At 35.3% G+C, this 23,171-nt stretch overlaps 3 protein-coding genes across 26 annotated transcripts; 1 reads left to right on the top strand and 2 right to left on the bottom strand.

Annotated features, from left to right (window-relative positions):
- The first annotated feature begins 2,248 nt into the window (after window positions 1-2,248).
- LOC133807234 (pentatricopeptide repeat-containing protein At3g49730-like) lies at window positions 2,249-8,869 on the top strand. Of its 24 annotated transcripts, none has more exons than XM_062245442.1 (7): window positions 2,249-2,365; window positions 2,808-2,844; window positions 3,468-3,510; window positions 3,616-5,870; window positions 5,995-6,121; window positions 6,538-6,771; window positions 7,500-7,567. In XM_062245442.1, the coding sequence occupies exons 3-4, from the start codon at window positions 3,508-3,510 to the stop codon at window positions 5,611-5,613; spliced, it is 2,001 nt and encodes a 666-aa protein (XP_062101426.1). In that variant the 5' UTR covers window positions 2,249-2,365; window positions 2,808-2,844; window positions 3,468-3,507; the 3' UTR covers window positions 5,614-5,870; window positions 5,995-6,121; window positions 6,538-6,771; window positions 7,500-7,567. The 24 variants fall into 24 exon arrangements, 21 of the variants coding, with proteins under 21 accessions (XP_062101426.1, XP_062101428.1, XP_062101427.1 ...); XM_062245444.1 differs by having other exon boundaries at window positions 2,263-2,365; window positions 3,475-3,510; XM_062245443.1 differs by having other exon boundaries at window positions 2,296-2,312.
- A 1,548-nt stretch (window positions 8,870-10,417) lies between these two features.
- Window positions 10,418-10,964, bottom strand: LOC133805525 (egg cell-secreted protein 1.1-like). Its single transcript, XM_062243709.1, has one exon. It carries the CDS (start codon window positions 10,962-10,964, stop codon window positions 10,491-10,493), a length of 474 nt encoding a protein of 157 aa, XP_062099693.1. The 3' UTR covers window positions 10,418-10,490.
- A 10,585-nt stretch (window positions 10,965-21,549) lies between these two features.
- On the bottom strand, window positions 21,550-22,128 carry LOC133805524 (uncharacterized). Its single transcript, XM_062243708.1, has one exon. The coding sequence runs from the start codon at window positions 22,126-22,128 to the stop codon at window positions 21,550-21,552; it is 579 nt and encodes a 192-aa protein (XP_062099692.1).
- Between the last annotated feature and the right edge of the window lie 1,043 nt (window positions 22,129-23,171).

Here is a 23,171-nt window from a genome sequence, read left to right as displayed (position 1 = left end):
GATCCAACATCTAAACAGCATTCTAAATCATAAAAACAACCAACAACAACAAGAATCAAAGAAAATCACTTACCCATGTGTATATTTCTTGCAAGATTTTAGAGAGGAAAAATATGAGATTTTGTTATGAGAGGGGTATTTTTGGTATTAAATGAAAGATGCGCATTTGTATCATATGGTGGTTAACTTTTGTTCAAATTTTAATTATTAAGCTAATGTAAGCATGATTGATCAAATTTCCCATTTTAAATTGCTTTTTGGCACCATATTTTTGTAAATAAAATAACACTATTTAAAAAAAAAATGTGTACTTATGAAAAAACCACTTTAATTTATGTACTCTTGTTCTTTAATTATTTAATTTCTTTACATCAAACAAATCTCATCAAATTCCTGGAAATAAGTTAGAATTAAGGTTAACTTTGAGTAAAACAAAGTTTGTTTTGTTTTGTTTTTTTCATATTGCATTTATAATCTCTATACTCTAAGGCGCTTGCGAATTGACATATTTACGTGAAAAAGATGTTTTGCTAAATGAGAGAATTTTGTTGGAGAAGAAAGCTATATATATATAAATAGTGGTCCTTGGCAAAATCACCTTTTTCTATAGTGCATTTTGCACTTTGGCCCAGTTCTAATAGTTTTTAGCTAAATGAACTATTTTATTAATGAATTTTTTGTATTACCCATTTTTCCCTTAAAATAAAATAATAATAAATTAAAATAAAAACTCTAATAACTATCATCTTCTTCCTCTCACCCATTCACCCACACCCATCCACAACCACCCACTATCATCCCTCGCCGCCACCACCACCACCACCATCGGCGACCACTGCCCCTACTGCCGGCGAACACTGCTCATCACCGGATGCTGCCATTTCTCCACAAATCTAGCCACTACTCATTCAAAAGATTGGTTTATAAATGTTTTTTTTTTAATATATATGAAAAATGCAAAATGATTGTTTTAGTATATTGAAAGTATAAGTAAGGATTTAGGTTTATTTATGAGGTTTTATGGAGGTTAAAGCTTGAAAATCTGAAAAAATTAATGGTGGTTTCGGTTATTTTCGAGATAAAGAAATCCAGAATTTTTTGACAGCTTGTCTAATTTTTCGACAAGGAGTCTCATATTTTAGACCAGTTGTCTAAATTTCAGACAAGTAGTCGTATTTTTTCGACCACCTGTCTAAATTTTAGACCATCTGTCAAATTTAGACAAGTAGTCTAATGAGAACAAAATAGAAAATGCATCAACTTTGAAGTCCATGAATTACTCATTCCAAATAACTGCAACTACAACAACTTAGTTGGAATAATTTGCGACAAATTGAAACTACAACCAGAATCAATCATTTTGAAAATAGAGTATCAAGTTAAAGATGTTTACCCATGATTCCCAACTTATATTCTACGTGGAGGGGCAGAAAAGAGAATCAAATTTTGCAAAATACCCATTGTGCCTCACAACTGAGATCATCCCCATCCAGCAAAATTTCTTCTCAACTAGGAGTACAGCAACATATAATCAACTATATAATAAAGTTAGACAAGTAGAAGAAGCGATATCAAATTCAGATCATAAACCCACCGTTGATATTGGTACAGAAGAAGTTGCAGACTTTATTGACTATGCAAAACTTGTCTCCAAGCATATTATAGAAATTCTAAGTGAAACAAACATTGAAGAAGAAAAAACGTTTAAATATGCATGAGAGAAAAATGAATAACCAAAAGAGCAAAATAAATGTGGGAGATGCGCTTAATATGAACATTGGAAACTCTCCAAAAGAAAGAAACTAGACATTCGCTTCATACTTGAATAAAAAAGAAAGACTGATACAAATTTATTCCAAACAAAATGCATAAATGATTTGGTTGATATAGGTAATGATTTTGATTTATTTACTTTATATTTTACTTAAAAAATTAAGATGATTCGATTGATATACAAAGTTTATTTGATTTACTTAATAACCAAACGAAGCAAATACAGATGTTGACTTAAACTTAAAGAAAGAAACAAGAGGAAACCTACTCAACCCAAGTAACAAAACCAATGCTAGAGAATTTAATACAAATTTTTAATTATGTTTTCTGCAATTTTATCTGAAAACGACATATTACTTAGAAAACGACAGTATAGTGAAAACGACATATTACTTTCAACACGACAATATTATGTAAAAACGACAACTATAATTTTCCGACCCAAATTTATTTATTATTCACAAAATCAACAAATTCCACGTCCCGCCTTTCCTCTCTCCATTTTTCTTCTTCTTCTTCTTCACTCTTTCTGTATCACAGTAAGTCTTCTGCTCTGTTTTCCGCTTTAGTCCTCAGCTTCTCTTTCGTTAAGGTTGGAATTCTTCTACTTGCTAATTATTCATTTTCCAATCTTCCATTCCAATGATGACTTTTTCAGTCTGTTGCTTATGAAAGAATGTATGTTAGTAGGATTAGGTTTTATTGATCAGCTCATTTACGAATTTCCATGTATAATTTTGTGTAATGCTTAAATGGAAATGGAAATGGAAATCAATCTTGTTTTTGTTCTGTAAATAAATAGTTCATTCAATTTGGGGCTTATTACGCAACCAATTTCAGTAGAAGCATCATTGAATCAGTACCAACCTCTACTGTTTGATTAGGACTTATGTGATTTCCAACCCTCATTTTTCAGCCTCTGCCACTACTTTTTTTTGTCATGATCTTCTAAGATTAGTATTCTCTTTAGTAAAGTTTTGTTTTTTTGTTTTTTTTCCTTTTATTTATCTTATTATTATTTTGTGTCTATCAAGGACTGGAGGAGTAAGGAAAGGAGCAGTAGCTTAGGAGGTATTTCTAACATCTCTCTTGACTCCTATATAACAGTCAGGCATAACTGTGATATCTGATTTTGATTTTTGGCATGATTGTGAAACTTATTTTGTTTTTATATTGATTTTTGAGTATGATTGTGGATCAATGGAGTGTGGTCTGTGTTTTTTAATTCTTGGGTTTTCTGTTTTTCTTTTCCTTTCTATTTGTTTTTCGTTGTTTAGGGATAATGAAAAAGTTTCTTTCTCCACATCCATCAACTAAGGGAATTGAATGATCCTTCCCCTAATAAAACAACACCCAGTCCTACGCCATCCGTACTTCCTATTACTATTATTACTATTACTACTGAAACTACATCGGCACTTGTTCTTGAGTCACCCAAATAAAGAGAATGATTAATCACTAGTAACTACTAAGAAAGAGCCAAGTAAGAATTATGCAATAGGAGATTACTTCACGAAGGTCAAAAGTGTCAAAGCAAGGGATCCAAAAGACCCTATGTGTATTAGTAGCACGTGGATACATTTGAATAATCAATGCAAAAAATATTGATTTAGGGTTTCAGTTAAGAAGTAAAATTTGTTTGATTTCCAAAGACTTCGGTTATTGATGATTGAATCTTGATAATGGTATTTTAGTTTGCAGCGATCCCTGACTGCCCCTGACATTGTTCGTGCCATGGTAAGGTTATGCTTTGAGATTGTACTCTAATTTTTCCTTTCTGTTTAAAGCTAGTGTTTAATAATGACTGATTATATACATGAACTTTATGGATGGCTTATGCAGAGACTGTATCAGAAAACAAAGCTTGTTGTGTGTACCAAATACCATTTCTCACTTTCCTTTAATCCAAACACTCCTTTTAGCCTCCTTTCATGGAAAACTTACTTGAGGGTACCTGGAACTATACAAACCCAATTTTCCTCCACACCTTCCGCTCATTCCAGGATCCAATATGGTTTGAATCATAAACTCAACAGTCAATCGTATGATGGTGCAAGTGGGTTTGGGATGGTTGGCCTTCAAAGTCAATCCAATGGTGCAGAGGACGAGAGTTGTTGCAATGATGAATTTGCATCTGATGTTGAAAAGATTTATAGAATCTTAAGAAAATTCCACTCTAGGGTCCCGAAGTTGGAGCTGGCCTTGCAAGAATCTGGCATTGCTGTGCGTTCAGGCTTGGCTGAACGTGTCTTAAATCGATGTGGCGATGCAGGGAACTTGGGGTACAGGTTCTTTGTCTGGGTATCGAAGCAGCCAGGCTACAGACCCAGTTATGAAGTTTACAAAGCCATGATCAAGGCATTGGGGAAGATGCGCCAATTTGGTGCTGTTTGGGCACTACTTGAGGAGATGAGGAAGGAGAACCCTCAACTGATAACGTCTGAAGTGTTTGTCGTTCTTATGAGAAGGTTTGCTTCGGCTAGAATGGTGAAAAAAGCAATTGAAGTGTTGGATGAAATGCCCAAGTATGGCTGTGAACCTGATGAGTATGTCTTTGGTTGTCTGTTAGATGCTTTGTGCAAGAATGATTGTGTTAAGGAAGCAGCTTCTTTATTTGAAGATATGAGGATTCGGTTTAAGCCTAGTTTAAAACATTTTACTTCATTGTTGTACGGTTGGTGTAGAGAAGGGAAACTTATGGAGGCAAAAGTTGTGCTGATTCAGATGAGGGAAGCAGGTTTTGAACCAGACATTGTGGTTTATAACAATTTGCTTGGTGGGTATTCTCATGCTGGAAAAATGGCAGACGCTTATGATCTTCTGAAAGAGATGAAAGGGAAGGGCTGTTTTCCTACTGCAATATCCTATACCATTTTGATTCAGGCTCTTTGCAAACATGAGAAGATGGAAGAGGCCATGCGTGTTTTTGTAGATATGGAAAGGAGTGGATGTCATGCAGATGCTATGACTTACACTACTTTGATAAGTGGATTTTGTAAGTGGGGAAAGATTGAAAGGGGTTATGAGATTTTGGATAGTATGATCCAGCAAGGCCATACTCCAAGTCAGAATACTTATTTGCAGATTATGTTGGCACATGAGAAGAAGGAGGAGCTGGAGGAATGCTTGGAGCTCATGGTGGAGATGCAAAAGATTGGTTCTGTTCCTGATTTGAACATATACAATGCTGTGATCCGGTTGGCATGCAAACTAGGGGAAGTTAAAGAAGGTGTTCGATTATGGAATGAAATTGAAGCAACTGGGTTAAGTCCAGGGCTTGACACCTTTGTTATTATGATTCATGGCTTCCTTGGGCAAGGCTGTCTGGTTGAAGCTTGTCAATACTTCAAAGAAATGGTTGAGAGGGGTTTACTATCTTCCCCTCAATATGGTACCTTGAAGGAGCTAATAAATATCCTTTTACGAGCTGACAAGCTTGAAATGGCTAAAGATATATGGAGTTCCATCGTGAGTAAAGGGGGTGAGATTAATGTTTCTGCCTGGACAATATGGATTCATTCACTGTTTAAAAATGGGCATGTGAAGGAGGCTTGTTCCTACTGTTTGGACATGATGGAAGCGGATGCAATGCCACAACCAGATACTTTTGCTAAGCTTATGCGTGGCTTAAGGAAACTATATAACAGAGAAATTGCAGCAGAGATCACTGAAAAGGTGAGGAAGATGGCTGAAGAAAGACAAATCACTTTTAAGATGTATAAGAGACGAGGGGAAAGGGATTTGATTGAAAAAGTAAAGGAGAAAGATGATGGGAGGAAACGAAGGGGTCGTAGACGACGTTGGGGTGGGGGGAGGCATGGCAGTGCTAAAGCTTTGTAGTTCAAATGATGAAGTGAAACGAAGGACAGGCTCTACTGATTTGATTGAGAAGGTTGCTTGCTGTCCATCTCTGGATACCCACTTCTGACAGTAAGCACTATAATGTTAGTAGCTTTTCTTGTGAATTGTTCAATCTTTACTTTTCAACTTGAGGGCAGAGATACATTGGAAGACCTATTTTCTTACCAGCTGAATTAGCAGTTTTAATGTATAAGAATACCAAACTTGTTCAGAGTACGTGGTCGTGATGAACAGCTGTAATTTTTTTTTATTCTCTCTAATCTGATTTTTTTTTTAATTATTATTCTCTTATTTTTCACAAAGAAAAATCTTCCTTGGATGGATCTGTGAAGTGCAATGAATTTGAAATCTACTTTTCAGGGCAGTGATTATTATATTCACGCATTGTAAAGGTTTCTGGTTTCATTGCATATGACAAGAGTAGTTATCTTTGGAGCTTTTGTTGCAGAGATCATCCCCTTTATAAATCTAGAGGGCTATCCTTGTGGTAATGTTTAGGTTTGTACATTTACACAACATTCAAATTTTATGGTACTATCCTTGTAGCTTGTTACATAATGAAAAGATGTGGGTTTATGACAAATTGATTGTTCAGTTGTGCTAGTGAACATGGTTTTTAGAATAGCTTATGTAAGTGATACATATATCCTAGCTAAGACTTTAATTTCTTCTAGTTTGTGTACTTGATTGTACTGGCTCAGGTTTGTTTGTGTTCTTGTCAGGAATTTTTTTTAATGATTTATAGTTTTCAATATTAACTAAATAATCATGCTAGAGATAGCCCTACACTTTCTACTAAATGAATACAATTATATATATTTTCTCGTTTTTAGTCTGAGTTTGAGGGTTTCATATTATATATATTTTCATCCAAATACAATTATAATATGTGATGTAACACAGGTTTTTCAGGAGAAGACAAAGCCGTAGTTAGAAGGGTTACTTGTTTGGTTGTCTCTGCATTGTTAAAAGAAAGAGGAAACTTAAGAATAGGGCACATGGCTTATTCAAATTCCCAGAATTCTTCAGAGATGTCATTTTCTCCCGCGATAGATTGTTTGTCACGCCTCCAAAATATTTGGACAGGACTCTTGACTTCTAGAACTGGTATTTGCTGATGGCCTTGTTATATTTAAGGTACTTACAAAATGTTTGTTATTCCCTTTTATCAAATAATACTTGAGATCCTCATAGTTTTGTTGGCAAGAATTTTTGCATAAAACGATTTTTTAATTTGTATAAAATGCTTTCACTCTAACCTTTCCTTTTAATTCTGCATCTTCAAATGGTGGATGTCATAGTCTTCTTTTTCATTTTCTTCTCCGTCTTTCTCTCTCCTTACAGGCACACATTAATACACCCAAGAGAAGTGACCCTTATTATGAGTTTTTCAAGTCCAGCAATAAGAGCAACACTTCCATTTGTAGCATTAGGATTATACTTTATTATTCTATATGGCAACATTTTTTCACAAGAAACACAAATATAAAACATTCTGGCACGTGTTCTTTTTGTCATTCCATTGTTACAATTTTAGCTAGGAATGATTTGCAAATAAGCATCTTTTTAAAAAGAATGTTCTACAATTTTTTGTTACAAATGTAGAAACATAATGAAACTTGAATTCTAAAAAATATATATTATATTTAAATTTTGGAAGAAATGCTTAATTTGATGGTCATTTCCTTTAGCACTAGGTTAACTTGGGAGACAGCTAAATTCAGATGTCCTTCAAAGCAAGCAAATGATTTGCTACTTGTTTTATTATGTTACTTTTGTGCTTTGGTATAGTTTTTGTAAACAACATATATATGATATGACTAATATGCTTCCCATTTATTTGCATTTTCTTTGTTTTTCTTTAGATTTTCTGCTAAAAACATTGGATTAAGTTACAGACATTGGACTTGAACCAGTTTTTTACTTTATGTTACTGAGCTACTTGTTCTGTTCAGAAGAATCTAGCTGGGACTGGGAGGGACAAAAGGTATTTTTAAATCAAAGTGTTCTTCTAATCATTTACATGTTAAGCTATTATTTTATAGTATGCAAAACATATCTGGCTAAAATTATAACAGTGAAAGTGAAATGACAAGAAAACCACAAATATTTAAAGTAAGAGCCTAAAATTATATTATAATAAAGGAGGTGATGATGTAATAGGTCGTACTAGTTGTACTACCACTAGTTAAAGTTGGACGTTTATAGGTATGGAATTTTGTTGTTAGAGCTGATTTGCTGCAGGAAATTTTTTGAAGCAGAAATGGTGGATGAAGATGATGTGATATTGGCTGATAGTGAGAAAGGACTGGAGTTTGTAGTGAAGAACAATGAGGAGGCAAAGGAGGACATGAAAACAATGGACAAGTATGTAATGACCATTGGAGTTTGCTGTTGTATATTTTAAAAGGTGTATTATATATAATTTGATCTTCAAGTTTTCTATTTTGTTCAATTCTGTTTCTGGGTAAATATTGTTAATTTGGGTTTAAAGAATAATCTTTTTTTTTTTTTTTTTTTAACTTGCTGTAGTTTTAAAGAAAATTCTTCACTTTCTAACGTATACAGTAACACAGTTAATAAAAATAAAAAGGTGTCGTTTTTGAGATAAGTGGCCGTTTTCAAGAAAAGCGTCGTTATTATCAAAGTTGTTGTTCTAAATAATATTGTCGTTCTCATCAGAAAACTGTCGTTTGAAAGGAGCATGTCGTTTTGGAAGAAAATGTCGTTTTTATAGGAACTTGTCTTTTGTCATGAAACATGTCGTTTTTCAGGCTAGCCTTGGTGAGGTGGAAGAGCACAACTTCCCAGCCACATGCAGCCAGCCAAGGACTCCCAGCAGTTCGATCCTGACCAGAAGGAGCTTGGGCTTGGTTTTGATGTAGCCTTGGCTGCTGACATTGGAAGGGTTAGGCCAATAAGAATTGCCATCATAACAAAGAACTTCTTCACTGTTATAAGCCATTTTGTAGTAATGAGAGAGATGTGGTATACTTAATATGCAGAGAGGCCTGTGTTTTTAGATTTCATAAAAGTTTTGATTGAATGTTAGAAAGGTGAGGTGAAGAGTCTATGCATGAATCAGAATATGAGTGTCAATTCTTTAAAATTAGATTTATATCATAAATTTCATTCAATTTATAATAGTGGTAGGTTGACGTTCAATGCCTGGCCAAGAACTAGGAAGGGTCAACTTAATCAACCTACATATACTTTCATTTAATTATAACTATGAGAATTTACATTGCCAATTAACTCCAGCAATTTTGATTAGTCTATGTATTATATATGAGAAATGCTAAGGCAGCATATGAATATGACATATCGCTATTTGTGAAATTCAATATCGAACTCGTACAATTTGAATTTATAACTAATATTAGGGGTGAGCATCTAAACCGACAAACCGCGGTGACCGACCGCACCGCACCATACTACACCGCAAACCGCGGTGTCAAAAGTGTAATGGTTCGGTATGGTTTGTATTTTTGCTAAACCGCGCGGTGCGGTGCGGTGCGCGGTTTGGCGGTGTGAAATTTTGGTTTGCACCGCACCGCACCGCATACTTACAAATATATTAAAAAATAAACTTTACATATATACCATTTTTTATAGTTACCCAATATGAGAGACTTGTATTTTTTTTTTGTGTTTTACTGAACTTAATTGATAACTTGTGATGTTGTTTAGAACTTATTAAGGATTTGTTATGAACTAAGGATTTAGTATTTTTTAAAAAATTTAAATTTTGTTATGACATTTTTTTACACAAACCGTGGAAAACCGCCCAAACCACACCGCAAAAAATGGTTTGGTTTGGTCGGTTTGGTGCAACCAAATCACACCGCATGGTGTGTTCTAGTTACTAAACCGCACTTGTGGCGTGGTGTATTAAAAAGTGTTCAAACCGCCCAAACCACACCGTGCTCACCCCTAACTAATATGAATATCGCTAACTAATCGTGTGGAGCCACGAGACTTTAAAGTATCAAATTGCAACTCTCTCATTCATTCAACCCTCATTATATATTCATTCAAAAGTTGATAGTAACTATAACAATAAGTCACAACTTAAGAAAATATCAAAATAATAAGTAATCAGAACATAACTAAAATAGTAAATCATATCTAGAAAAAGAACAAAACGATAAGCTAAAAAATGAACAAAACCATTAATTACGTTTTTTTATGACGTTAACTCTTCTGTATTTACATAATTGTTGGTGCAAGATATCTATTTCCTCCTACACCAGATTAATTACAATTAAGCTAAAATGTCATTAAATAATAATGCGTCTCTCTTCCTTAACTAAAATACTAATAACATTTTTTTAAAACAAAAAGTTTAATCAACATGAGATGAGAGAAATTAAAAAATGTAATCTGGCCTGGTCACATGTCTTGACCAAATCACTAATCTCTTGGTTGGTAAGTACATAAATAAAGGTGTATTAGTATAAAGAGAAATTGAGAACTTGTATTGTATTGGCGATCAATAATAAGAAACTGTCGTTAGTGTTAATTATAATTATCATTATTAATATGTACAATTTTCTGGTTCAAGTTTTGTGTTGCATGCATGTCATAATTCATAATTCCAGAAATATATACTGTAAAGACACTCTCTTTCATTAAAGTTTCATATATATAATAAGAACATACAAACTCCTTTATATATTAAAACCAGAACACACAACATTTATAGATAATTTACTTAATCCAGTAGTTAAACAGCCGTACTATATATATATATATAGAGTACTAGACTGCAAACAAACTAACACTAAAAACATGACCACAAAAACGAGACAAATACGTACGTAGACAAAGCTAAAACTTAATTTTCATTATTAGTTTCACGGAAACAATTTTCCATAGATACCAACTCGATCACCATGATGATCAAGAGTAGGCTGAGGCTGAAAGGACGGCGAGGGCGAAGACGGAGACGGCGGAGGAGGTGGGGAGTGGGGAGTAGTTTCTTCATGATCACAATAGCCTTGGAGTAGATCAACTTCTTGAGTAGTAAAACCTATGGTTCCAAACATGGCTGGCCAGCAATGGTTGCCGATGATCCTTATGGCATGGCAACAGCTAGGCCCCAAGTAAGTCTCCCCATTCAGGAAGAACAAGATCACCTCGCCGGTGCACGACTGGAGCTGAATCAGAGAATCCCAACAGTTTGATGATTCGTCGTCTAGCTTCAGCCTCGCCATGAGGTCTGAACTACTGGCTGGAATCGAATCTCCAGGCCGAGCCATGGACGTTGGGAGAGCCATAGCAGCAGCCACCAGAGTTGTCAAGATCAAGAGATTGAGAGCTTGGGCCATTTTTTTGGTATATAATAATTTGTGTGTGTTGTTATGAAAAATTAGGCTGATAGGGTTCATATATATTGAAGTAAAATTATATACGTTACATATTAATCATATAATGGTATTTATTAGTTGTATATGGTGAGAATTATATATCAGAAATGAAAAGACTCATCAGTTTTTTCTTTCTCTTTTATGATGAAGAAGACTTATCAGTTATTGTAACCTTTGTAAACAAGTACCAAATAATAATAATAATAATAAGGGGCTAATAAATATCCTTTTACGAGCTGACAAGCTTGAAATGGCTAAAGATATATTGAGTTCCATCGTGAGTAAATTAAGGTTGTGATATTAATGTTTGTGCCTGGACAATATAGATTCATTCGGTGTTTAAAAATGGGCACGCATTTGATGTTTTTCATATTATTATCTTATTTTTCACAAAGAAATAATTCTTCCCTCGATGGATCTGTGAACTGTAATGAAATTGAAAACTACATTTCAGGGCAGTGATTATTATATTCACGCAGTGTAAAGATGACAAGAGTAGTGTTATCTTGAGATGAGTAGAGTTTCCCCTGGCACACAATGGAAAATTCCCTTATAGGAGCTTTTGTTGCAGAGATCATCCCCTTTATAGTTCAAAATTTGTGCATTTATGCCACATTCAAATTTTATGGTGCTATAATTAAAAGATGTGGATTTATGACGATTGGGAGTTTTTGTTTATGATTTTTAGTTTTCAATATTAACTAAATAATCATGCTTTAGATAGCCCACTTTCTGCAAAATAAATCCATGGTATAATAATTTTTTTTTCTTACCTAATCTTGGAATTTCAGTTGTCTTATATATACATAATTTTGTTTTCCTAGGTTGCTTTAAATTTTCTCATTTTTAGTCTGAGCTTGATGCACAATTGTTACGATATCTTTGAGATCCTAATATTGATTTGTGGGATACAGTTGGGATACAAATTTGATGTATATTAAGAGTGTTTTATAATTTAGAAGATATGAATAGTTGAATGATTCTTTCTTAGGTTGTATATATACAACGTATAACATCAATACAAAGCAACCCTCTTTTGTATGTTGTGGAGGGGAAGTAGCAATGGTAGATGGCCTCTCTTTGACAATATTGTGAGTGACATAATCCCGTAGAAGTACCGAATGAATTTTAGTTCTCATGCCACGACCTAGGACTTCCTCTGAACCATTGTCAACTAAATCAACAGTAGTAGGGGTATTTCCATTAGAACTAGAGACCTCATCTGAAACAGGAGGAGTCGTGTTTGTTGTGGTTTCGAATTCTTCCTAGTCTGCGTTCGCTGGACCAGCTGCAGTGGGCTCAACCATAGGGTGCTTGGTAGTGATGGGCTCAACACTAGTGGGCTTGGCAGTTGGTTGAGCTGCAGTAGTGTCTTGGTTGTCAGGGACTTCATATTGAAATTTTGCAAAATCCGAATCAACATCCACATCCAACTCAAAATTATTGCAAGCCTCAATATCACTAAAAGGAAAAGTATCTTAATTTCTTTTTTACATCTCGTAATACAAAAAACTCATTCTTGTCAAGATCATAAAGTCTCCAACCCTTATTGCCAAACAAATACCCAACAAAGATACACTGGCAACTACGACTTTCAAATTTATCTCCCTTAGATTGTTGATTGTGAGCAAAACATAAGGAACCAAACACACGAATTGCATCATAAGACGGAGTGTGACCAAACAATTTTTCAAAGGGAGTTAAGTTATCAAGAACGGTAGATGGGGTTCTATTTATTAAGTGTGTGGCTACTAAAACACTCTCTCCCCAAAAGTACATTGGCAAATTGGCTTGAAATCTTAAAGCACGTGCAACGTATAAGAGGTGTTTGTGTTTTCTCTCGACTCTTCCATTTTTTTTAGGACTTCTGACACATGAAGTTTGAAAACAAATGCTAGAAGTAGAAAAATAATCAAGCAAACAATTAAATTCCGTTCCATTATCACTCCGTATTGTTTTGATAGTTTGAGAAAATTGTCGTTCAACCATGGTGACAAAGGATAAAAACATTCAAAAAACCTCTATTTTATCAATCATCAAATAAATCCACATAGCTCTAGAAAAATCTTCCACAATAGTTAAAAAATATCGAGCACCACAAGAGGATTTATGTCTATAAGAACCCCACAAATCAACATGAATTAATTCAAAAATGCGACTAACTTTATTTTCCACTACTACAAAAACACCATTTTAGGACATTTTTTTAGAGCGCTCACCTAGATGCGAGTCCTAAAAACAAACTCCCAGACTTTTTAGGACTCGCATTGCGAGTCCTTAAAGAATTTCTTTTAGGGCTCGCGGAGCGAGTCCTAAAAACTATGTGTGTCCTAAAAGTTTGAATTTTAAAAAAGTTCAAATTCCCCCAATTTTTTTTAATAAAATTACAAGAATGTTTTGCGAGTCCTAAAAACTTATGTGTGTTCTAAAAATTTGAATTTTAAAAAATTTCAAATTCCCTCCAATGTTTTTTTAACTAAAATTATAAGAATGTTTTTAGGACTCGCATTGCGAGTCCTAAAAACTTGTATGTGTTCTAAAAATTTGAATTTTAAAAAATTTCAAATTCCCTCCAATTTTTTTAACTAAAATTACGAGAATGTTTGTGTGTTCTAAAAATTTGAATTTTAAAAAATTTCAAATTCCCTCCAATTTTTTCAATTAAAATTACGAGAATATTTTTAGGACTCGCATTATGAGTCCTAAAAACTTATGTGTGTTCTAAAAATTTGAATTTTATAAAATTTCAAATTTCCTCCAATTTTTTAACTAAAATTTTACTATTTATTACTTCACAAAGAAAAATATAACACAACAACCCATTCTCTATCTTTCTCTCCTTGCTCTCTTCCCCCGTTTCTCTCTCTCTCTCTCTCTCTCTCTCTCTCTCTCACGAACTCCACAACCAAGCCACGGACGGCGGCGCTCCGGCCACCCCCCTCCTACATGCGTCGATGCAATGGACTCAGAAGGTCGGCGACCTTCGACCCCCGTGAGCCAAGCCCCTCACTCGCCGCCCTCCGCCACCTAAAGTCATTTGAAGTCGCGGTGGTGTTATTTTTCCCAAACTCTTCCGAGTGTTTTCTGACTGCCTCGAGCCACCCCGACCCAAACGAACACCAGCAATGCATTCCTTGTGTTTGTGGCATCAAAACCCACTAAAGGATTGATCATTTTCCTGAACCACCATCGTGGGGGTGGTGGCACCGCCGTTAATGTCGGAGCTCCGGCGGGAGCTTTGGCTATCAATTAATTTTTTTAAAATTAAAAATAAGACTTTTGAGGACTCGTGCGAGTCCTAAAAAATCCTTAGTTTTTAAGGCTCTCAAATAGAGGATTCGGGCCCCGCGAGTCCTAAAAAGCCTTTTTTTTTGTAGTAGTGTTCACTCAAAAGAAATCTTTCTCTAGGATGTTTGGCACGAGAACACACTTCACATGCTTTATTCAAACTACCCCTAAAATTACGAATGGAAGGAACCAATTTTACTACTTTCTCGGAAGGATGCCCCATTCTATTATGCCAGAGTGCCAAAGAAGAGATCTCTCCATCAACTATGACTGCCTGAATTGAGCTCGGTTCCTCGAAGTAGTAGAGTCCATCATGCTTACTTCCCGTTCCAATCAGCTCCCTCGTTTGGTCATGTATAGCACACATATAAGAGTTAAATACGAAAATATTGTTCAAATCATCACACAATTGCGACATGGCAAGTAAGTTACAATTTAATTGAGGGGCATAAAGAACATGTTGAAGAGTTATAACAGCCGACAATCTTACTGAACCCTCCTTGGTTGCTACAACCTTCTTGCCGTCAAGAAGGCCGACGGGACACAAGATATTTTTCACATCAAATAAGAGAGAAATATTGCCAGTTAAATGATTGGATGCACCAGTGTCAATAATCCACAAATTACCATTAAGCTTACTACTCAAACGATCACTAGAAACAATCATATTATTGAACACACTTGCAAGTACCTTCCATTGATCTGCGGAAAACACTTAAGAAGAGGGTGCGACAAGAGTTTCAGTGACTGCTGCATTAGCACGAACACCGCTACCCCCCCCGACCACGGCCAGCCAGAACCAAGGAAGATGATGATTTCCCTTGGCTTGCCCCACCATCATTCTTCGTACGATCCTCCCACCAATCGAATATCCGATTTTCTCGAAGCAGGTGGTCACTTCATGATCGGTTTTCTTACAGTGGGTGCAAGAAAGATGTGATTTATTAGGATTCTCAGATCTGCCCCGTCCTCGCTCGACGGGACGAACAGCGAAATCAACTACTTTGGGCTTCTCATCAGGTACATTCGATGTCGTTCAAACACATTCATCTTGAATTGCTAATTGGTAAGCATGATTAAGAGAATGCAATAGATCTTGAGCAAGAATACTCAATCGCAATCGCAATCGACCGTAATACTCGCTGTATAATCCCATAAAAAATTGGTGAAACATATCTTTTTAACGGCGAATTTCATGGTTTCGGCCAGCGGTACATCGTGTACAACAAGAGCAAGTAATCAAAGGTTCGTGGGTATGCAATTATTCCCAGAAAACGGTCAGTTTTCTGTAATAGATGGGAATCGTCATAGTTTTAGTTTGTCGACAGCTACCAAGGGCAGTTTTTAATTCTTGAATCTGGGGACCATTAGCAAGAGCAAATCTCTCTTTGAGAGTATCCCACAAATGTTTCGCATCTTTGTATTTTGAGAGTACTTTTTACCTCGGGAGCAATGGTGTTCATAATCCATGAAATGAGCAAAGCATGAATAGTAATCCAATCAAACTGCGTGCAAGGAGGCTCCGATGAGGTGATTGTGCCATCAAGAAAACCAAATTTACGTTGCGCTTGAAGAGCAGTTTCGATTTCGCCTACCCAATCGTCATAATTCTCATCGGTAAAGCGGGCGGGAGTGATGAAGTCGCTAGGACGATCTTGAGGATCAAAGAAAAAGGGGAGTTTATTTCGATTTTAGGTGGTGGTGGTTGCGGTGGCATTTTGTCGCTGGCCATTGTTATGGTCTGTGACATTGACATGTCATTGTCGGCCATAGTTGTGGATCAGCTTGACTCTGGTACCATGAAAAGATTAAATCAAAAAAGGGTTGCTTTGTATTGATGTTATACGTTGTATATATATAACCTACGAAAGAATCACGATTCATATCTTCTAAATTAGGAAACACTCCTAATATACATCAAATTTGCATCCCAATTGTATCCCACAAATCAATGTTAGGATCCCAAAGATATCGTAACAATAATCCAAATGGTGAATGTCATTGTCTTCTTTTATTTAATTTTCTTCTCTCTCCTTACAAGCCCATAGTTTCTTTCAAGAAAATTCATCTGATAGTAAATCTGGCTCATCATAACTAATGAATAAGAGCTATACTTCAATTTGTAACATTAGGATTTATACTTTATTATTCTATATGGCTACATTTTTTACAAGAAACACAAATGTAAATACATTCTAGGACATGCTTTTTATTGTCATTCCATTGTTACAATTTTACCCGGGGATGATTTGCAAATTAGCATCTTTTTAAAGGATGTTACACAATTTTTTGTTAGAAATGTAGAAACATATTGAAACTTGAATTCTAAAAATATGTATATAATATTTAAATTTTGAAAGAAATAAATGTTTAATTTGATGGTCATTTCGTTGTGCATTAGGCTAACGTAGGAAAACAGAGACATATATATGATATGACTACTATGCTTCCCATTCATTTGCATCTTCTTTGTTCTTCTGCTAAAAACATTTGATTATAAACCATTTTGACTGTATGTGATTGAGTTACTTGCTCTGTGGAGAAGAATATGGCTCGGACTGAGAGGGACAAAAGGTGTTTTAAACCATTCTTTTCTAATCATTTACATGTTAAGCTATCATTTTATAGTTTGCAAAACATGACTATGGTGAAGTTGTAACAGTGAAAATGACAAGAAAGCCACGTAAATATATAAAGTAAGCAACAAAAATAGGCATTATATTATAACAATGGAGGTGATGACATAATAGGTGGTATGAAGAAAGATAATTTATAATAATTCTGGTGCTGGACTAGTAGTTGTTGTGGTGACGCCTAGTGCTAGCTCTCTTGGCAGCCTCGGAGGCCTCTTTGAGGGCATGCCAGCAGTGGTAACCAATGCTACTGATGGCATGAAAACAGCTTGGGCCTAGACTAGGCTTTCCAAAGTAGTATAAGAGCACAGCTTCTCCACCACACGCGGGCAGGTTCACCAACGAGTCCCAGCAGCTCGATTCGCGCTGGTGGCTCGGTTTTGAACCAGCCTTGGCTGCTGCCATTGGAAGGGTTTGACTAAGTACAGTTGCTAACAAAATAAAGAGTCTCAATGCCATATAAGCCATTTTTGTATTGATGAAAGAGAGAGAGATATGGTACTTGCTATGCAGATATATGGTACTTGAATGGTAGAAAGGTGAAGAGGCTGTGCAGGAATCAGAATGTAATTTTTAACAAGTTCATTGATTAGTTTTCATTCAATATTTATAATAGCGACGTTCGATATGTAACAGGAAAAAGAAAAGACTTTGTTTTTATTGAATGAAAAACTATGTTACAATCTGAACATTTCCTCTGTTTATATATTGGTACAGGGGGATAATAAGAGCTGTAACTAACAGCTAACTAAAACCAAAACTAACTAACAACTTTTGCCACAGTAAGCCATTAAAGTGAGAAGGAAACTAAGGCTTTGTAAAAATGTCAGCTATATTATTGTTGGAAGAGACATGAACAAATTTGAGCTGACCATTTTGGACTTTTTCTCAGACAATATGGAAATCGATATCCACATATTTGGTGCACTCATGGAATACATGATTCTCTTAAATGTGTATGGTAGTGTTGTTATCACAGTATAAGATAGCTGGTTGTGGATGAGGAATGCCAAGATCTCGGAGAAGAGCAAGCAACCATAGTATTTCACAAGTGGTGTTAGCCATTGCTCTATATTCTGCTTCGGCAGATGAACGAGATACAATACTTTGTTTCTTGGACTTCCATGAAACTAGGGATCGGCCCAAAAAAATGCAAAAGCCAGTATTGGATCGTCTTGTATCTGGGCAAGTGGCCCAATCAGTGTCAGAGAAGACTTTGAGCTGTAAATCTGAAGGAGACATGTTAGTTTCAGCATAAGCAGTGAGTTGAGTTTTTGATTTGGAAGGGAAAAACAAGCCTTGGGCTGGAGTGCCTTTGAGATATTGTCGAACTCTTTGGGCAGCTTGCATATGAGGTTGTCGTGGCTCACTAAGATATTGGCTTAACTTATTGACAACATAACAAATGTCAGGTTGAGTTATGGTTAAGAAAATTAACTTACCAATGAGACTTCTATAAGATGTAGGATCAGATAGAACATCTCCATTGTTGGCACTAAGCTTTACATTTGGTTCCATCGGTGTTGAAGAAGCTTTAGCACCTAGATATCATGTATCACTTAAAACTTGGAGAGTAAAAGGACGTTGTGAAACAGAAATACCATTTGTAGAGTGACCAATCTCTAGACCAAGAAAAAAATGTAAAGGATCGAGATCCTTAAGTTGAAAGCTAGAGTTTAACTTAGCTTTAAAAGTATCTGCATCTAGATCATTGTTACTAGCAATGACAATGTCGTTAACATATATTAAAACAGCTAAAAAATTAGTAGAAGTTGTTCTTATGAATAGAGAATGGTCAAATGGAGATTGTTTGAAGCCATCATTGATAAGAGTAGTACTTAGTTTACCATACCATTGGCGTGAAGCTTGCTTCAAACCATACAAGCTTTTATTTAATTTACAAACAACATTGGAGGGAAACTCCCCCTTAGGTGTGAAACCTTGAGGAAGTTTCATATAAACTTCTTCATTTAAATCACCATGCAAAAAAACATTATTGATATCCATTTTGTGTAATTTCCATTTTTTAATGGAAGCTAGAGCAAGTAAAAGTTTTAAGGTGTTAAACTTCGCTACAGGAGCAAAAGTTTCAAGGTAATCGATTCCTTGTTGTTGGGTATAACCATTTGCTACTAGACATGCCTTGTACCTGTCTATATCACCATTGGATTTGTATTTTATTTTATACACCCATTTATTGCCAATAGCATGTTGGCCTTGGGGAAGAGGGACTATGGTCCATGTGTTATTAGCTATGAGGGCTTCAATCTCAGTCATTGCTGATTTCCATTTGGGATCTTTTGATGCTTCAGTAAAAGAGGTAGGCTCAATAATTGAATGTGCAGCTAGAATGGCATTGCAAAAATGTGGCTTAAATTTATCATGAGAGAGGAAATTAGATAGAGGATGGGCAGTAGAAGACTCACAAATATAGTCCTTCAAATAGGCTGGTCGATGAATTGAACGACCAGATTTAGTGTGATGATTAGTAGAAACAGGGGGTTGTGGCAAGACATGTTGTGAACATACTGCAGGAGCTTGTTGTTGCTAAGAATTATGGTTCAGATTTGGAACCGATTGTATTTTTGTTGGAGTAATAGGATTAGCTTCAACACCTGTAGGAGAGATGTTAGAAAGTGAAGATGAAGAGATATTGTCATAAGAGAAAAACTAAGCAAAAGAGTCAGTAGAGGTGTTAGTTTTGAGAGGAAAAATAGTTTCATGGAAAATAACATCTCTAGAGTGAAAAATTTGATGAGTTGTAATGTCTAATAAGGTATAAGCTTTCATCCCATTAGGGTAGCCAATGAAAACACAAGCACTACTAGTTAGAGTAGAGGCATAAGCAACATAGCCATAATTTCTTAAGTGTTCATAAGAAGGAGCTTTATGATACAACATTTCAAAGGAAGTTTTAAACTTAAATAAAGCTGAAGGTGTTCTATTAATAAGGTAAACAACTGTATGTTTCATGTAACTCCAATAAGGTAAAGAAATATGAGATTGAAAAGCAAGAGCTCTAGCAACATTTAATATGTGCTGGTGTTTTCTTTCAACAACTGAATTTTGTTTAGGTCGTTCTACACAGGAATGAAACAATTGGATGCCTTTAGTGGCATAAAAATAAGTCAAGTTCAATTCCTTGGCATTATCACATTGAATGGCCTTTATAGTAGCTGAAAACTGAATGGAAATGAATAAAAAAAAACTGAGGTATAACTTGCTGAACATTAGATTGAAACTATAGCATGTATACCCATGTGAATCTAGTGTTATCATCAACAATAATGAGAAAAAATCTAAAACCTTCTATGCTAACAATGTGAAAAGGATCCCAAATATCCATATGAAGAAGGTCATAAGCAGCAGGTGCCATGTTTGTGTACATATAAAGGGTAATTTTCTTTTTTTAGCTAAGTGACAAATATTGCAAGGAGAAGGTAAACCAGAAGGCAAAAAATTCAAATCTTTATTGAGTGAATTTGTAACAAACAAGGAAGGATGTCCAAGGCGAGTATTCCATTTATGAACATCTTTACATGAGTTTTGAGAGTGTACAGATTAACAAGAAAACAAAAATTGATGATGTTGGGGCAGAAAGTATAAGTGACCAATTCTTTCAGCAATCCCAATCGTCTTATTCAGGTGTAGTGCCTGTATAGAGCAATGAGATTGAGAAAAAGAAATTGAGTAACCATGAGATGTTAATAAAGCAAAAATCGAGAGTAAGTTGTATTTGAAAGTTGGTACATATAAGACATGGTGTAATTTCAGATGCTCATTTATTTGGACAAAACCAGATTTATGTACACTAATTTTGAAACCATTTGGTAGGATTATTGAGTTAGCAATAGTAGTAGAATGAAAAAAAAGAGAAACAATTGATATCATAACAGATGTGATGAGTGGCTCCACTGTCAACAATCCATAGTGAATTGGAGAAAAGAGTTACCAGTGAAATTTGACACCAGAGGTTGAGTTGTTGTCAAAGGAGGATTGTTGTGTTGTAATTTCTAACTCAAAAGAGATATTAATCCTTGAATGCAGGCATTAGAAGGGAGGACATGGGCATTCGTGTGAGAGGCAGAAGCTTGGTGAATAGAAGGTTTGTGGGATTGTGGAGTATTTTGAGAATGATGAAGTCTTTGAGAAGTGTATGGTTTCCTTTGAGTACCATAACCAGGTGGAAAGCCATGAATGAAATAGCATTTCTCTTTGAGATGACCTGGTTTTTGGCAATGGGTGTAGGTGGGGCGAAGCTTCTTAGCACGGGGTGGAAGGTGGTTTGGGGGAGGGGGATTAGGATTCTAGTTTTTTGGAGGATACTAAACATGTATCTAATTTGAGGTAGAGGCAGCAATAATATTTGGATTTATAGAAGGACCACGATTCATTTGTCTTTCCTTTAGTATAATCATAGAAAAAACTTTGGACAAGGAAGGTAATGAGGCAATCAACAAAACTTGAGCCCTAATAGCGTGATATGATTCATTAAGACCAGTAAGGAATTGCAAAACCTGTTCTTGATTGTGAGAATCAAGATTATCGGCAGCAGCAACACATGTGCAATGAGTTCTTGGACAGATTTCGTTTATTTCATCCCATATAGCCTTCAGTTTGGTGAATTATGAGCTGACTGAATCATCACCTTGATGGAGACGAATGAGAGTTTGTCGAAGCTCAATAAGTTGTGGCCCATTCCCTTGATTAAATCGGTTTTTTAGTTCGACCCACATAGCAGCTGCAGAGTTCAAGAACATAATACTACTCTTGATATCTGGGGAGACAAAATGAATGATCCAAGACATGATCATTTGATTGCAGCGTTGCCAGGAATTGAAATGGGGATCATTGGGGGAAGGCTGGGGAAGAGATCCATTGAGGAAATCAGATTTATTCTTTGCTCCAATCAATATCATGAAGTTCCGATACCATTGTTGAAAGTTCTTGTTCGTTAATGGAGGTGAGGCAAGAATGAGTCCCGAATGATCACCATTACCCAAGAAATATGGATTGTTGGCATCTTCAAGGGGAGAATGATCAAGATTGTCCAGGGGAGTGAATCGATTTGAAGTTGAGTTGTGTCCACCATTGGTATTGGAGTTCGGAGCTTCAGGTATCTGGGATTGGTGTTGAGCATCTTCAATTGGTGCTTGAGGAGAATTTCTGAGGCTAGCAGAAGTGTTGTGTCGAGTGCGAGCCATGAGAGTGAGGTGTATTCTATGATACCATAACAGGAAAAAGAAAAGATTTTGTTTTTATTGAATGAAACACTGTGTTACAATCTGAACATTTCCTCTGTTTATATATTGGTACAGGGGGATAATAAGAGCTGTAACTAACAACTAACTAAAATCAAAACTAACTAACAACTTTTGCCTAATGTAATAATATGCCAAGCTAAGAACTAGGAAGAGTCAAGTTAATCAACCTATATGTATACTTGTTTTAATTATGTAAGTAAATGGGAATTTGCATTGCCAATTAACTCGGCAATTTTGATTAGTCTAAATTATTTTTATTCAAAGAGTAGTAGAAAGGATTTATATACAAGAACACGCACTTGTTTTGTATTAATTGGATTGATACATATTTGTGCCACAGCTTATTTCATTGCTTCTTAAGAGAATAGGAATTAATGAATAATTTTTCTCATGTATTTTAATTATGAAATATATATATTAGAAAAATAATAAGATTATCCAAATTAAATCTGATAGAGATGTACAATTTAGTCTAATTAAATAAAGTTTAGAATAATCACTTGAGCTAGCTTAAGTGGTTGGATGTGTGAATGTGTGAGGAGAATAGGTTCAAATCCCAATTTATCAAATAAAATAAAAAAAGATTAGATTAGCTTATCCCTACACAATTTTGCATATAATTAAATAATGAGTAGTAATTGGCGAGACAAAAAGAATTACAATTTTATTTATCATAGTTTGTGTTTATTTCTTATATATATTTTGTTTGAGAAATATTGTAATATCATCCCAAACTGTCTACTCAACTTTGCAGTTACAATTTTTCTTTAATTAACAAAACAAAAAACAAAGAGTAAGACCAAAGGTGTGTCAAGCATATGGTCCACCACAAGCACCAGTCATAACGCCAATATTAATGAATTAATCAAGCGACATTACACCATAAAATATAGTAAAAAGGTCATGGAAAGCTTCAAAATTTTGTATATAATTAGTTTTGTATGTCTTTAATCATTTTGATGGAGTTAGGATTTTTCTTTTTA

Source organism: Humulus lupulus, chromosome X (genome assembly GCF_963169125.1).
Source record: "Humulus lupulus chromosome X, drHumLupu1.1, whole genome shotgun sequence".
In the NCBI taxonomy this organism is placed as follows: Eukaryota; Viridiplantae; Streptophyta; class Magnoliopsida; order Rosales; family Cannabaceae; genus Humulus; species Humulus lupulus.
This window is presented reverse-complemented; position numbering and strand designations above follow the sequence as displayed.

Excerpts from the sequence above, each read along its gene's own strand:
- LOC133807234 (XM_062245434.1), top strand. The coding sequence starts at position 3,610 with ATGCAGAGACTGTATCAGAAAACAAAGCTTGTTGTGTGTACCAAATAC.
- LOC133805525 (XM_062243709.1), bottom strand. The coding sequence starts at position 10,964 with ATGGCCCAAGCTCTCAATCTCTTGATCTTGACAACTCTGGTGGCTGCT.
- LOC133805524 (XM_062243708.1), bottom strand. The coding sequence starts at position 22,128 with ATGGCTCGCACTCGACACAACACTTCTGCTAGCCTCAGAAATTCTCCT.